This window comes from Drechmeria coniospora, chromosome 02 (assembly GCF_001625195.1).
Source record: "Drechmeria coniospora strain ARSEF 6962 chromosome 02, whole genome shotgun sequence".
In the NCBI taxonomy this organism is placed as follows: domain Eukaryota; kingdom Fungi; phylum Ascomycota; class Sordariomycetes; order Hypocreales; family Ophiocordycipitaceae; genus Drechmeria; species Drechmeria coniospora.
Genome location: NC_054390.1, coordinates 7,901,262 through 7,915,406, shown reverse-complemented (window position 1 = coordinate 7,915,406; position 14,145 = coordinate 7,901,262). Strand labels below are relative to the sequence as shown.

The window sequence follows — 14,145 nt, the reverse complement described above, 5'->3', positions numbered from 1 at the left end:
ATGGCGACACAAATGCGTGAGAAGCGTGTGGCCAAAGAACGGCAAAAGGTTCACGGGCCCCTCCTCTCGCTCCTCGCGCGAATGGCTCGCTGACGGATGCCGGCTGCAGATCGATAAATTCGGCCTCCCGCCTGGCATCGAGCTCATCGAAGGCGACAACCTGAAGCAATGGCTGCTCGACATCCGCGTCCTCGATAACAACCCGCTCTACAAAGGCCAAACCTACCGCCTCAAATTCCAGTTCCCCCAGTCGTATCCGATCGGTATGACCAGACCCAGATGCGTATCATGGCCGATGCAGATGCCGTGCGGATGACCTGACGCCGTCGCAGAGCCGCCGGAGGTTACTTTCGACGAAAATCCGAACCGTCCAGTCCCGATGCATCCCCACATATATTCCAACGGCATCATATGCCTCGACCTGCTCGGCAGCCAGGGCTGGAGTCCCGTCCAGAGTGCCGAGAGCGTGTGCATGAGCATTCAGAGCATGCTCACGAGCAACTCCAAGAACGAGCGCCCCCCCGGCGACGAGGAGTTTGTGCGCGGCAACAAGCTGCGGCCGCGGGACATTGAGTTTCTCTACCACGACAGCTCGGTCTGAGGCCTGGAATAATCGAGCACGGCAGGGAGGGTTTGCATATGGCAAGCGATCTAATCGAATTATTGCATGAGAGCATGGACCTGGGCACGGCGCTATTCATGCAGCATCACCTCCGTTCAGAGCGAACCAAAGGGCGTACAGGTTTTTCTCCATCATGAACGTTTCTGGGCGTGCAACGACACGGGCTCCGACGGGGAGGGGAGCTGGTCAATGGACGGCGAATCGTGGAAGAACGGTGCCGAATGCGAAACGCTTCGACCCGTCGGTGTAGCATGGATGATGACGGGCCTGTTTGACAAGTCATGCTGTTGCACCTGCCAAGAGGCATCCCTCAATGAATCCCGCTGCGTCGGTGCTCCGGTGGCATGGACTTGCATGTTTGTTGTAGTGCCATGCGAGGCGATCGACAACACCGGAAAAGGCATAGGCTCAATTGTTGGCTTGAACCTTTCCGTCGCTGGCTCGGCGGTCATTCATTGTGTTACTCTGAACTTGGTACCAATAAGAAAGTACACTTCGTACATGTAATTAATCATTGCTTGCTGGATACCGTCCAGTGTCGAATGATCCACAGCACAGTCGATTGTTGGTGCGACTGTGATTCGTGTCGGCGTCGTCCATTTCGTAACCTCGTCAAGCGCCACTGGCGATGATACTAACCATGGTTTTTGGAGAGAGTCGCAGTTTCACACAAGATACGATACTGTGAACGAAGCACCTGCCAACCTATTGGATTGTCGCACACTCAATTACGTCCCTACTATGGAGTACAGCGTCCAAGCAGTAGGTTCCTGCTTGCCGTATCGTGTGTTGGTTATTGCCAGGTATTGTCGGATGTTGCGAGCCATGGCTCGGAAGATTCAGGCAAACGACGAAATAATGATTCTTAGCGCCCGAAGAGCTTCAACCCAGTTGAGGTAGATGGGGCTGTCAGGTGTCGTGTCTGTCAATTGCTCCTGTTTGCAGTGGTCAGCAACAGAAGAGGAGCATTGTTCGAAGATGGCTGAAAGGCGTGCAAACTACTATGTATCCTTCGTTGTTAGGACGTCCAGCGAGCACATCAAACTTGACCATAATATTGGAGAGTCCAGAAAGAGTATCCCGGCAAGTAACGGCATTCACGATAGCTCTGTCCTCACTTCGCAGAGCATGAAGAGAAGACGTAGCTGGTTCTCCAAGCCCTTCAGAATGGCTCCAAGTTTTTTGGCCTCACACGTACCAAGATCCAATGGCCTACAGCAAGCGTCTGCTATACATGGTGGCACGTAAAGAAAGAACATGTACAGTACGGAGTACCCATGCCATGCATGTACGTTAAAACTGAAGTACCTACTAGGTACTTACCTGTACGCCGTGCGCTGTGCTGCCTGCGGGGTACTTTAGGAGGTACCTAGAACTTGTCGGACCCTCCAAACCCCGCTTGTGTACAGCAGTTGTAGGTACTACCTGGTAATATACTCTACAGTAGTAAGCACAACAACATCAAGCTCGTGCCCTACTCCGAACCCCCCCCAAGTACTCCGTACACTACGGTCACTATTACCAGTTCCTGGTGCGTCCTAAACCAGTCGCACCGTCGTCTCTTCCTCACCGCCCCAGCTAGTAGGAGGGGCATTCCGGCAGAAACTTGGCAGCTTGTCACGCCCATCAACACCATTCACGTCTCAAGCTGCAGCTCGTCAGAGCTCCTATCGAGCTCTCCACTTTCCCCATGTGATCTGCCATGGCGCCCCGTACCGAGTTCAGCGTCGAGGAGGTTCGGAGCAAAGCTCGCAAGGACCTGCTGTATTTGCTAGAGGGCGTGAGTACCGCTGGAGCTCCCGTCGCCTCACCGACTGCTGAACACACGGTGCGTATTCCTAGGTACGTGGCAAGAAGAACATCGTCTTCGATTCCAGCCTGGTCGGCCCCGTCGGCACCGTGGTCAAGGTCCAAACACTGCAAGAGTATGGTGTCGATAAATTCTTCATCCTCGAGAACAACAACGTCGACACGAGCCAGCACAATGTCGTCTTTGTCGCGAGGGGAGAGTGCGGTCGTCATGCCGAGGCCATAGCGAGTATGCCTGCACCCCTCCGGCCTCATCGTGAGGGAAAGCACGCAGTCTTAACCGGATTCCCGCACAGATCAGATCAGACGGGTCCAGCGCGAAAGTCAGACGACGCATGAGTTTCACGTCTTCTGGGTTCCGCGTCGGACCTTGGTATCCGACCAGCTGCTCGAGGAAGCGGGTGTGTTGGGCGAAGTGAGCATCGCCGAGCTACCCTTGTCCTTTTTCCCACTGGAAAAAGACGTTCTTTCTCTCGAGCTGGACGAGTCCTTCCGAGACCTATATCTGTTCAAGGACACGACGCCGAATTACCTCCTCGCCAGAGCACTCATGGAGATACAGCTGAACCATGGTCTGTTCCCCCGCATATTCGGATACGGGGAGAACGCGAAGCAGATATTCGACCTTCTCAGCCGCATGCGACAGGAGCAGCTTGCGGGAGAAGTCGCTCCCGACGCAAACAAGCCCGGTCTGGCGCCCAGCACGACCAACGAATCCATCATCATCATCGACCGTGAGGTCGACTTCATCACCCCTCTCCTCACCCAGCTTACCTACGAAGGTCTCATCGATGAAGTGTTCGAGATACACAACAATCAAGCCAAGGTTGACACGACAATTGTCGGCGCGCCCACGCAGTCCTCTACGGCGACGTCGCAGAGCAGGAAGAGGACGGTGCAGCTAGATTCGAGCGACAAGCTGTACGAGCAACTGCGCGACTGCAACTTCGCCATCGTCGGAGGCATGCTCAACAAGGTCGCTCGCCGACTGCAGCAGGTTCAGGCCGACTACGAGAGCAAGCACAAAACGAAGACGCTGTCCGAGCTCAAGGAGTTTGTAGGCCAGCTCCCCGGCTACCAGCAAGAGCACCAGAGCGCGAGGACGCACACCGGACTGGCCGAGGAGATAATAAAGCGCACGCGAACCGACGAATTCAAGGGCCTCTTGGAGGTGCAGCAAAACCTCGCGGCCGGTGCGGACCCCTCATCTCAACTCGGCGGCATAGAGGAGCTCATCGCCTGCGGCGCGCCGCTACGCGAGACCCTGAGGTTGCTCTGCATCTACTCGTGCATATCGGGGGGCATGAAACCGAAAGAGTTTGACCAGTTCCGGCGGCTCATCCTCCAGGGATACGGCTATCAGCACATTCTGACGCTGAACAACCTGCAGAGGCTTCAGCTGTTCCTGTCACGCTCGTCGCCGCTCGCCGGCATGATTCCCATGTCGGCCAGCTCTGGAGAGAGCGGCACGAAGACTAACTACACCTATCTACGGAAACAGCTGCGGCTGATATTCGACGAGGTCAAGGAGGACAACCCCAACGACATCGCATACGTCTACAGCGGCTACGCACCGCTCTCTATTCGCCTCGTTCAGTGCGTCATACAGAAAGCATACCTGCAGTCCTTGACCAAGAGTGAGTCGTCCGGGGTGGCGCAGGGCTCTGGGGGTCAAGGGTGGCATGGCTTCCACCCTGCCGTGAAGCACGTTCGCGGGCCGTCCTTCTACGAGGTGCAGAAGGGCGAGGACAAGGCCGTCAAGGCACGAGCGTTGCTCTCTGGGAGCAATCAGAAGCAGACCGTCTTCGTCGTCTTCGTCGGCGGTGTCACTTTTACCGAAGTCGCCGCGCTTCGCTTCATCGCCAAGCAGGAAGAAGGTAAGAGATGGCTCGTTTCCCGACGGCGAACGGATCGGAGGATGTAACACGCAAACGCTCTAGGTCGCATCAACATCGTCATCTGCACCACTTCGATCATCAGCGGCAATAGAATCATGGACGCAGCCATCGAGAAAGACTCGTACGCAAGACCGTCGGAGCCGGCCGTCTCGACGTGACCGGAAGCTGGGTGGGTTGTGCGCGGTCTATGCGTGGTAACGCCTTGGCGGGCATGGCGAATGTTGGCAACGGCCGCCTGCCACAGAGATGCCTTTCATCTCAATCCTGGCGTCGACTTGGTCGGCTTCGCCTCGGTAGATTTCATCGTGTCGTCACAATCGTGATGCGATTGTGGGTGCTTTCAGGTGCCCCTTCGCTCGGGAAGGTGCCGCCCCACAACCGCTTGTGACGTGATTGGCACGACCAGCTACACGTGATCTCGAACCTGACGATACGAAGCCAGTCATCGGTACGGAATAGACTGACGACTTCAATTTCCGTTCCGTCACTGGACAGTTCGGTGTCTTAATAACAGCCGTTCGCACCTCTCGGTTCGGTCGATCCTCAATTCCGATCGAATTGAGTCACAATCGGTGTCAAGCTCGTCCGCACCGGCCGATGTGTTCCCGTACACCTGGCCTATGTCTCTGAGGACTTGGTCAGTTATTCCGTAGCATCCACGAGCTTACACGAGGCCAAGCGGCATGTTTTGTACTATTACAAAACGGCGTTTGCGGGCTAACATGACGAAACGAGATAGCAATTCAATGCATGAATAAGGCTATCATGTATTCTCTTCATTTTGCCCGTCGGTGAAGACCATTCCTCTCGGGAACGCGACCTACCTTCGCCGTCGCAGATCTTGCCTGCTCTTGAATGTCATCACGACACCACCGATCCCTCCTCTTGTCGACATGGAAACGAGTATAGATCCTCATACTTCTGAAAGAAGTGAGCTCATTGAGCTTGTCTTGAGCGATTCAGGCGACGTCAATTCGCTCGAGTCCTCCTCCAGCGCTGCTCTACGTGTTTCTCACTCACCTCGCGGGGCATCACCCCTGCCTCCTTCCTACCATGATTCCTCGTCCGCTCAGGAATCCCTGGCCGATCGGATGCCGGAAGCGGCTCCAGAAGTCGTAACCTGGACTGAAGATACGAATGTCAATAAACCAGAGGATCCGTCCCTCATGGACACAAGTCTCGCCGAGTACGTCTTCAACTCATCAACACGTCTCTCCCTTATTGAGCACGAGCCCTGCCCCTTGTCATTTGCTCGTCGATTATTTGCCCCCCTTTTTAACGCTGCGCAGTGAGGAGACTCGCCAGGAAGACGATGCTCCCCCCCTGCAAGCTACCGATGAATACAGCGCCGTCGACTCCTTCAACTCGTCCCGGTCGACGATGACGGAGCTCTCGGACGTTTCATCACTCCCTCCATCGACTTCGAGCAAATCTACTACACCGGCCGAAACGGACGTGGCCCGGCGCCATCAAGGCGACGACCAGACTCTGCCTTTCACGCCGCCGTCGTATAGCTGCAGTGCTGACAGACTCACCTTCACCGTTCTTCCCAAATCATCAGTCCCTGCCGACATTCCCTCCTATCAATACGCGGCCGAGTGCATCATCGCAGCAGAAACGTCACGGCTCAACCCCTACGCGCTTCACGCCGAAGAATACCATCTCCTCCGACAGCACATATCTCACAACCAAGTCACGACGTATTTGAACATCAGAAACGGTATCTTGCGTCTTTGGACGAGGCGCCCTTGGATCGCCGTCACCCGACGGGAAGCCGTCGGTTGCGCAAACGCTCGCTGGTTCGACGCTGCTAGTGTCTGTTACGACTGGCTCGTTCGTCGAGCCTTCATAAACTTCGGCTGCACCCAGCTACCCGAAAGAGCGGCGAACGGTCACAGTGATGCACCAGAGGCGAAGAGGCGAAAGGTAGTCGCCGTCGTCGGCGCTGGCATCTCTGGCTTGGCGTGTGCGAGGCAGCTCGAGGGCCTGTTCAACGTGTACTCTGACCATTTTTACGACATTGGCGAAGACATCCCAAAGGTCGTCGTCCTCGAGGGGCGCGGCCGTGTGGGCGGCAGAGTGTACTCGCGCGAATTCAAAAGCAAGCCTGGGGGTGAGCAATTAGACTTTGACGGCAAACGGCATACAGCCGAGATGGGTGGCATGATCATTACCGGCTTCGATCGCGGGAACCCCATGAATGTCTTGGTGCGTGGCCAACTGGGACTGCCTTATCACACTCTCTCGGCGGAAACCACAATATACGACAGCAATGGGAAGCCGGTAGATGCGGTCCGCGACGAGCTCGTCGAGAAGCTATACAACGACTGTCTCGACAGAGTAAGCGAGTTCAAGTACAAGACGCAGCCACCTAGAGTCGTCGAGGGCAATCGCGGCCTCCTCGACGCCGGCCGCGACAGCGTTGGCGACGGGAGTAAGTCCATCGCGCAGGCGGAGAAGGCGTCCATAGCACTTCCTCATGTTTCGTCGGCATCTGTGCACAACGCTGCCGGAAATGTTGGGCTGTTTCCCATGTCCGCCGATAAGCTGACCGGCCGCGTGCACAATGAACTTGGCGTATCCGGAGCCCTCAAATCGACGGAAAAGGCGAAGCGAATGGGCTGGCAGCTGAAGCCTGGGGCGCAGCATGAGTCCGAGGTTGACCTCGGCGATGGAGCGGCGCTGAAAGATGCAACCTTGGGATCCGTTCTCGACTTGGCCATTGAGCAATACAAAAAGCTCGTCGACTTGAACTCGCAGGATCATCGGCTCATCAACTGGCACATAGCCAACCTAGAGTATAGCAACGCGACGAATGTGAATCATCTGAGCCTCGGCCTGTGGGATATCGACGCTGGCAATGAGTGGGAGGGCCACCACACGATGGTCGGCGGCGGTTACCAGAGTGTCGCTCGTGGTCTCTTGCACTGCCCATCCTTGCTGGATTTGACAACCAAATTCCCCGTCAAGAAGATCCAGTACCACAGCGACGACTTCTTGGGCCCGGCAAAGATCGAGTCGGAGGACGGCGTGGTTGTGGAGGCAGACTGCGTCGTCTGCACAGTTCCATTAGGTGTGCTGAAGCATGGCAGCATCGATTTCGAACCTCCACTGCCGGCTTGGAAAACGAGTGCCATCGACCGTCTGGGCTTTGGCATCCTCAACAAGGTCGTCTTGGTCTACGACAAGGTCTTTTGGGAGGAGGATAGGCATATTTTTGGCGTGCTCCGGGATGCCCCCGATCGACACAGCACGTCTCAACGGGAGTACCGTTCGAATCGGGGACGTTTTTTCCAGTGGTTTAACGTGTCAAGCACGACCGGCCTGCCCTGTCTCATCGCCCTCATGGCTGGAGACGCCGGCTTCGAGACGGAGCATGCCAGCAACGAGTGTCTGATCGCAGAGGCTACGAGCATCCTCCGGGGCTTGTTTGGTCAAGACGTGCCGTATCCGGTAGAGTCGGTCGTTACGCGCTGGGGCGCTGACCGATTCGCACGGGGCAGCTACTCTTCCGCTGCTCCCGGTATGTTGCCGGAAGACTATGATACCACGGCTCGGTCCATTGGCAACCTCTTCTTTGCGGGTGAGCATACGATTGTGACGCACCCCGCAACGGTCCATGGCGCCTATCTTTCTGGTCTCCGAGCCGCGTCTGAGGTTCTAGAGGCCATGGTTGGTCCAATAGAGGTTCCTACGCCCCTCGTTCTGCCACGGGATTCATTGCTGCTGCACAGGCGCAAGGAGGCAGCCAAGGACCCTGAACAGGCACGGCTAGATGCCTACGAAGTTCAAGTCTGGGGCTACATCCACTCGCAGATCGGGGAACGGCCGGTTCGACCCTGCAAGGTCACTGGGAACCCATATCTCCTCTACAGCAAGGCACACTTTGAAGATGCGAGAAGTCGATGCGAAGAGAACCGCAAGTCGACCAAGTCGCGGGGAACACCTAAAGAGGTGCGGATGATGACAGCCAAGATGTGGAAGCATGCGACGGCAGAAGAACGTAGACCATTTGAGGAGCAAGCTGCCGAGCACAAGCGGATGTACGCCGAGGCCATCCAGCAATTCACCGAATCTTCTCAGGCCTGGGACAGCAAGGCCGCCTCCCTGCTGACAATCTATGAAAAGGACCACCCGATCGTGCCGGGTCCAGATGAGATGAGACGAGGAAACGATATTCCCTCCATGTTCCAAAAGTATCGTCGTGCGAAGCACGTCAGTTATGCGGAGGAGCAAGACAATAACATGGAACTTTAGTGTTATATTAGTATAGTATTTTTTGCCCGGCAACTGTGTGCATATTTCAATATCGAAGCAGCGGCATTTTTATGGAATGGGACGTGGAACGCTTTCTTTAGGATTACCATAATCTGACTACGAGGGTTGATGGCCTTTGTCCGGCCATTCACATTAAGAAATCATAAAAAGCATACGTTGGAGGGGGAGGGTGTGTGTACACCTGATAGACGATAGTTTGTTGCAATCAGTTGCGTCCCAAACCGCCCCGAATATGACGATGTGCCGTCAGCTTCACTGCGCTTGTGAAAAAGATGCAGGGTTGACAAAGGAATTAATTGACGAGGCTTTGATACACTGCGGAAGCAAGGTGGGTAGCCTCCAGCCCCGATGTAAGGAAACTGTACCACCTCATCTTGTCTATTCCACACTATTTACATGTCCTCAGAGGCGGTAGCACCAGTGATAATCTCGACCAGCTCGCCAGTAATGACAGCCTGTCGAGTACGGTTGTAGAGAATCTGGTACTTGCCAATCATCTCGCCGGCGTTCTTCGAAGCGTTCTGAGGCATTTCCGTCAGCATCTCGCACGGTGGCGTGCAGTGTTTTGATCGGTGGGTACTTACGTCCATGGCATTTCGTCGGGCAGACTGCTCGCAGGCGTGGCCCTCAGCCAGAGCCCAGTAGAGGGAGTTGGCAAGGCTGTACTCGCGGAGGTTTTCCAGAACCTCGTCATCGAGCTCGAAAGAGGAGATGTTGGCTATTGAACAGATGATCAGTTCCTGACACCGGTCTCGGACTGGGATTCTCCAAACGACGTACGGGACTGCGCGATGGCCTCCTCGGAAAATGCCTCAATGAAGGTCGGTTCGTAGCTCTGGGCATTGACGAACTTGTTGTACAGGATCTTGACGTCGGTGTATTCCGTGGGGAGCATGACGATCTGGTCGGCGATGGCCTGGGCGTCGGCAAAGGTAGGGACGTCCTTGCCAATGCCAGCAAAGGTGAGCTGGATGGCGTTGGCGTTGGTTCGCTGGAGCTGCGACTTGCACTTCTCGCCAACGATAGCAAGGTCAAAGGCGGACTCGTCACCGGCCAGGGAACGGATCTTTCGGCTCAAACCGGAGTGGATACCACCGCAAAGGCCCTTGTCGGAGGAGCAGACGATGATGAGCGACTTCTTCTCCTCACCCTCGGCGGCGACGGTCTCGGCCGACTCGAAGACCTCGTTGGAGGTTTGGCCGTACTTTCGGGACTCGATCATGCTGCGCTGTGCGCGAGTGAGCTTGGTCGAAGCAACAATCTTCATCGTGTTGGTGATCTTCTCGATGTTGCGAATCGACTTGAGGCGGCCTTCGATCTCGCGGAGGGTCGCGTACCCGGCGGCGCCGGCATTGCCAGCGGTGGCAGCTCTGCAGCGAACACACGCACATCAGCCCAACGATATCCTCAAGGAATACATGCACCTAAGCGCCCGGGTTCTTCGCTTTCTCCGTCGCTCGTCCCGGCTTCGTGCCTCGTCCCCGTCTGCTGATGACGGATGGACGGCTTCGTGGAGGTCTCGACTCACCGAGTGGGAGCTGTGGCCACAGCTCGGAGAGCTGGTCTAGCCGCCCGTGACAGCATCGTGGCAGTTGCAGAAAAGACGAATCAAGTCCGTGACCGACAAATTGATCGCAGGATTCGTATCAATTGAAGACCGTGTCGATTTTACAGTCGAGGTGATTAGGCTTCGGATCAATTGCCTTCGCTCCATCTACGTTTTCCCGGTAAATTGGCGGCTAGTGTTGTCACGTGACCAGGCGTGCCTGTTGAGTTCCGCTGCCTTCTTCCCTTCTTGAGAAAGAAAACACGATTCTTTCGATTCCAGCCTTCGACGTCCCATTTCCGATAATTTGTGTGGAATTGTTGCTTTCTCTCCCTCATCACCTTCGGCAGGCGTTGAGGGGTGGATTTTTCACCTTTTCCTTTCATTTCTCTGCCTGTCTCTAACCATTTTGCTCTCTTATACCAATTTGGGCCGTGTGCGACCTCTACTGCTATTCACCGTGCGGGAGCTGCATCTCCGGCAGAGCCGCACTCGAACGCGAATCATGCCTTTCGACAGCGCCGACGACAACATGTCTCTTTCGAAGCCGAACGGTCTTTGTAGGTCCTCTTTCAGCTACTCTGTCCCATATCATGCATCTCGTTTCCACATGAAGTTGGCGAGTCGTCGAATTGTCCGTGGCTCGCACACGCTTGCCTCTCACCAGCTTCGCCCGACCGCCCTCCTGGCGCTGCCTGCTAACTTGAATCTTCAACTTTGCAGCATCCGCGTCGACAATTTCCCGCGCCCACGACAAGGCTTTGGGTGGCGCTACGTCCAAGGGAGGCGGTGCCGTATCAGGCGTGGCGATGCGCAGCGGCCCTGCCCAGCACTCGATGGACATCGACACGCCCATGACCAATGGAACGAGCAAGCGCAAGTCTCGATCATCAATCTCAAAGGTGTCATACGCCGACGCATCCGATAGCGATGGCGAACCTCTGGTACGCAGCCGTCTGTCGGCGACATCTGCACCCTACCGTGGCTAATTCCGAACTCCCAGGCCAAGCGCTCGAAGCCTGTCAAGAAGGCTATTGAATCCGACTCCGATGACGAACCCATAAGCAAGCAACGCAACAGGCTTTCTTCTTCGCGTAGGGAAAAGGCGCTGCCCGATTCTTCGGACGACGATGAGCCATTGGGCATCAAGCTCGCTCAGAAGAAGGCGCAGATGGAGAAAAAGGCCGGCATCGATGCCAAGCCGAAGGCGCAAAAAATAACGCCCAAGAAACATGTGAAGGAGGAATCCGACGATGAGTCACTCGCCAAGTCCTCGGCACAAAAACGGCAGTCCAACGGAGCGGCCGCTGCCAGGAGGAAGTCGAACGGCGTCAAGAAGGAAGAATCGACTTCAAACACACCCAAATCGAAAATTACCAAGTCCAAGGCAGCATCGGCGGCCAAAGACGTCAAGAAGGCCAAGGCCAAGGAGGAAAGCGAAGACGAAGAGTTCCAGTGGTGGAATGCGCCCAAGCCGGAGGATGACAGCATCAAATGGCAGACTCTCGAGCACAACGGAGTCATGTTCGCGCCGGAATATGAGCCCCTGCCGAAACACATCCGACTGCTGTATGACGGAAAGCCCATCAATCTCAGCAAGGAGGCGGAAGAGGTGGCCACGTTTTGGGTTGCCATGATGACGCCGGCTTCCATCCATCATCTCGACAACCCCGTCTTCCGCAGCAACTTCTTCTCGGATTTTTCCGACTTCATCAAGAAGCATGGGGCCACGGACATGAAGGGCAACAAGGTTGCGGTAAAGAGCCTTGACAAGTGTGACTTTTCCAAGATTCAAGAATTCTGGATGGCAAGGATCGAGGCCAACAAGACGAAGAATCTGTCGAAGCAGGAGAAGGAGGCGGCGAAAGCCAAGAAAGACGAACTTGAGGCTCCCTACATTACCTGCATGTGGGATGGTAGGAAGCAAAAGGTCGGCAACTTCCGCGTCGAACCTCCCAGCCTCTTCCGTGGCCGTGGCGAGCATCCCAAAACCGGCCGCGTCAAGACCCGCGTTCATCCGGAGCAGATCACGATCAACATTGGCAAGAACGCCAAGGTGCCGACGCCTCCACCCGGTCACAAGTGGAAGGCGGTTCAACACGACCAGAAAGCAACCTGGCTGGCGATGTGGCAGGAGAACATCAACGGAGCCTACAAGTACGTCATGCTCGGCGCCGCCAGCGATGTCAAGGGCCAGAGTGATTTCAAGAAGTTCGAGAAGGCTCGAGAGCTCAAGAAGCACATTGGCAAGATCCGCAAGGATTACACAAGGGAGCTCAAGAGTGAGGTGATGGCCGATCGCCAACGAGCGACGGCCATGTACCTTATCGACAAGCTCGCCCTCCGAGCCGGCAACGAGAAGGATACGGAAAACGAGGCAGACACGGTCGGTTGCTGCTCGCTCAAGTACGAACACATCACTCTGGAGCCTCCAAACAAAGTCACGTTCGACTTCCTGGGCAAGGATAGCATCCGGTACAACGAGACGGCCCAAGTGGATGCTCAAGTTTTCAAGAACCTGAAGCTGTTCAAGAAGGCGCCGAAGAGGGATGGAGACGATCTTTTCGATCGCTTGAACGTGAGTCGAACGGGATTGCGGCGTCGGGCGCGCCAGCGTTGTTGCTAACCAGCTCGTCCGCAGACGTCGCAACTGAACAAGCATCTGAACAGCTGCATGCCCGGGCTGACGGCCAAGGTGTTCCGTACCTACAACGCGTCGTTCACCATGTCGGAGCTGCTGAAGGATCTGCACAACGACCCGCGCTCCAAGGGAGGGGTGGCCGAGAAGGTGAAGCTCTACAACGACTGCAACCGCAAGGTTGCCATTCTCTGCAACCACAAGAGGACCGTCGGCGCAGGCCACGAGCAGCAGATGCAAAAGCTCGGTGACAGGGTCCGTACATCCCCCGCAGCCGGCCGCACTTGGGAGCATTGCTGACGAAGGATGGGATTAGATCAAGGGTTTGCGCTATCAGAAATGGAGACACAAGAAGATGATACTAGACATCGAGCCGACGTTTAAGAAGAAGAAGGGCGCTGCCTGGTTCGAGCTGGACGACGACTTGGACGAGTCTTGGATACAAGAGCATCAGCAGTTTTTGATTGAGGAGCAGCACAGCAAGATTAGCAAGAAGTTCGAGAAGGACAACGAGAAGCTCAAGGCCAACAAGGAGAAGCCACTGCCGGAGAAGGAGCTCAAGGAACGGCTTCATGCGATCAAGGAGCTGGAGCAGAAGTTCAAGAAGGAGAACAAGTCGGGCAAGGTCGAAGCGGAAGGCCGCGGCGCGACGGTGGATAAATTCCTCAAGGCCGTCGAGAAGTTTGACGAGCGAATCAAGACGCTCGAGACCCAGGCGGAGGACCGCGACGGCAACAAGGAAGTCGCCCTCGGCACGTCCAAGATTGTGAGTTCGACCCCGCGGTACCCGAGGTGGTGAAGGATGCCGTGACGGGCGCGTACGATGGCTAACCGCGGGACGCAGAATTACATCGATCCCCGGTTGACGGTTGTCTTCTCCAAGAAGTTTGACGTTCCCATTGAGAAGTTCTTCTCCAAGACGCTGCGGGACAAGTTCCGCTGGGCCATCAAGTCCGTGGAGGATTCCGATGATTGGGAATTTTGAAGGCGATCGGCCGAAGACGGTGAAGCTGGCGAATCCTGAAGGGGTTTCGTTTTTGGTTGTTGACCTCGGTTGCTACCTTGCGGTTTTGATATTGTTGTTTTCTATTTTCTCGGAGAAACACAGCTGCTTATTATTCGAGAATGGGAGAGGGATGAAGTACGAGAGAGAGGAGAGTTGGCAAGATATATTTCCCGTACGAATGGGGCAACAACACGGGCGGCTGTGCTTTGGCGATGCATAGGTACCACCAACTCGACGAGCACAAGGCGACAAAGATCGAGGGGCATGGGGTGGAGGGTATCGGTATCATGTGGAAAAGGTTGTGGCGGCAACTTTGCCATCGATGAGCTAGCGGATTCAGACCCCTTC

The 14,145-nt window shown here is 55.7% G+C and overlaps 5 protein-coding genes across 5 annotated transcripts; 4 read left to right on the top strand and 1 right to left on the bottom strand.

Moving 5' to 3' along the window:
- Positions 1–601, top strand: DCS_05294 (ubiquitin conjugating enzyme; the record flags this gene model as incomplete). Its single annotated transcript, XM_040802600.1, has 3 exons — positions 1–48; positions 110–263; positions 333–601. The coding sequence occupies 3 exons, from the start codon at positions 1–3 to the stop codon at positions 599–601; spliced, it is 471 nt and encodes a 156-aa protein (XP_040657633.1).
- A 1,723-nt stretch (positions 602–2,324) lies between these two features.
- Positions 2,325–4,487, top strand: DCS_05293 (uncharacterized protein; the record flags this gene model as incomplete). Its single annotated transcript, XM_040802599.1, has 4 exons — positions 2,325–2,402; positions 2,465–2,660; positions 2,728–4,308; positions 4,372–4,487. The coding sequence occupies 4 exons, from the start codon at positions 2,325–2,327 to the stop codon at positions 4,485–4,487; spliced, it is 1,971 nt and encodes a 656-aa protein (XP_040657632.1).
- Positions 4,488–5,222: 735 nt separating this feature from the next.
- DCS_05292 (lysine-specific histone demethylase 1) lies at positions 5,223–8,586 on the top strand (the record flags this gene model as incomplete). Its single annotated transcript, XM_040802598.1, has 2 exons — positions 5,223–5,572; positions 5,619–8,586. The coding sequence occupies 2 exons, from the start codon at positions 5,223–5,225 to the stop codon at positions 8,584–8,586; spliced, it is 3,318 nt and encodes a 1,105-aa protein (XP_040657631.1).
- A 413-nt stretch (positions 8,587–8,999) lies between these two features.
- DCS_05291 (ATP synthase gamma chain) lies at positions 9,000–10,191 on the bottom strand (the record flags this gene model as incomplete). The annotated part of the gene is made up of 4 exons (XM_040802597.1): positions 9,000–9,128; positions 9,192–9,325; positions 9,388–9,977; positions 10,136–10,191. 4 exons carry the CDS (start codon positions 10,189–10,191, stop codon positions 9,000–9,002), a joined length of 909 nt encoding a protein of 302 aa, XP_040657630.1.
- Positions 10,192–10,658: 467 nt separating this feature from the next.
- On the top strand, positions 10,659–13,776 carry DCS_05290 (topoisomerase I; the record flags this gene model as incomplete). Its single annotated transcript, XM_040802596.1, has 6 exons — positions 10,659–10,713; positions 10,877–11,097; positions 11,157–12,731; positions 12,795–13,046; positions 13,108–13,557; positions 13,636–13,776. 6 exons carry the CDS (start codon positions 10,659–10,661, stop codon positions 13,774–13,776), a joined length of 2,694 nt encoding a protein of 897 aa, XP_040657629.1.
- Positions 13,777–14,145: the final 369 nt, after the last annotated feature.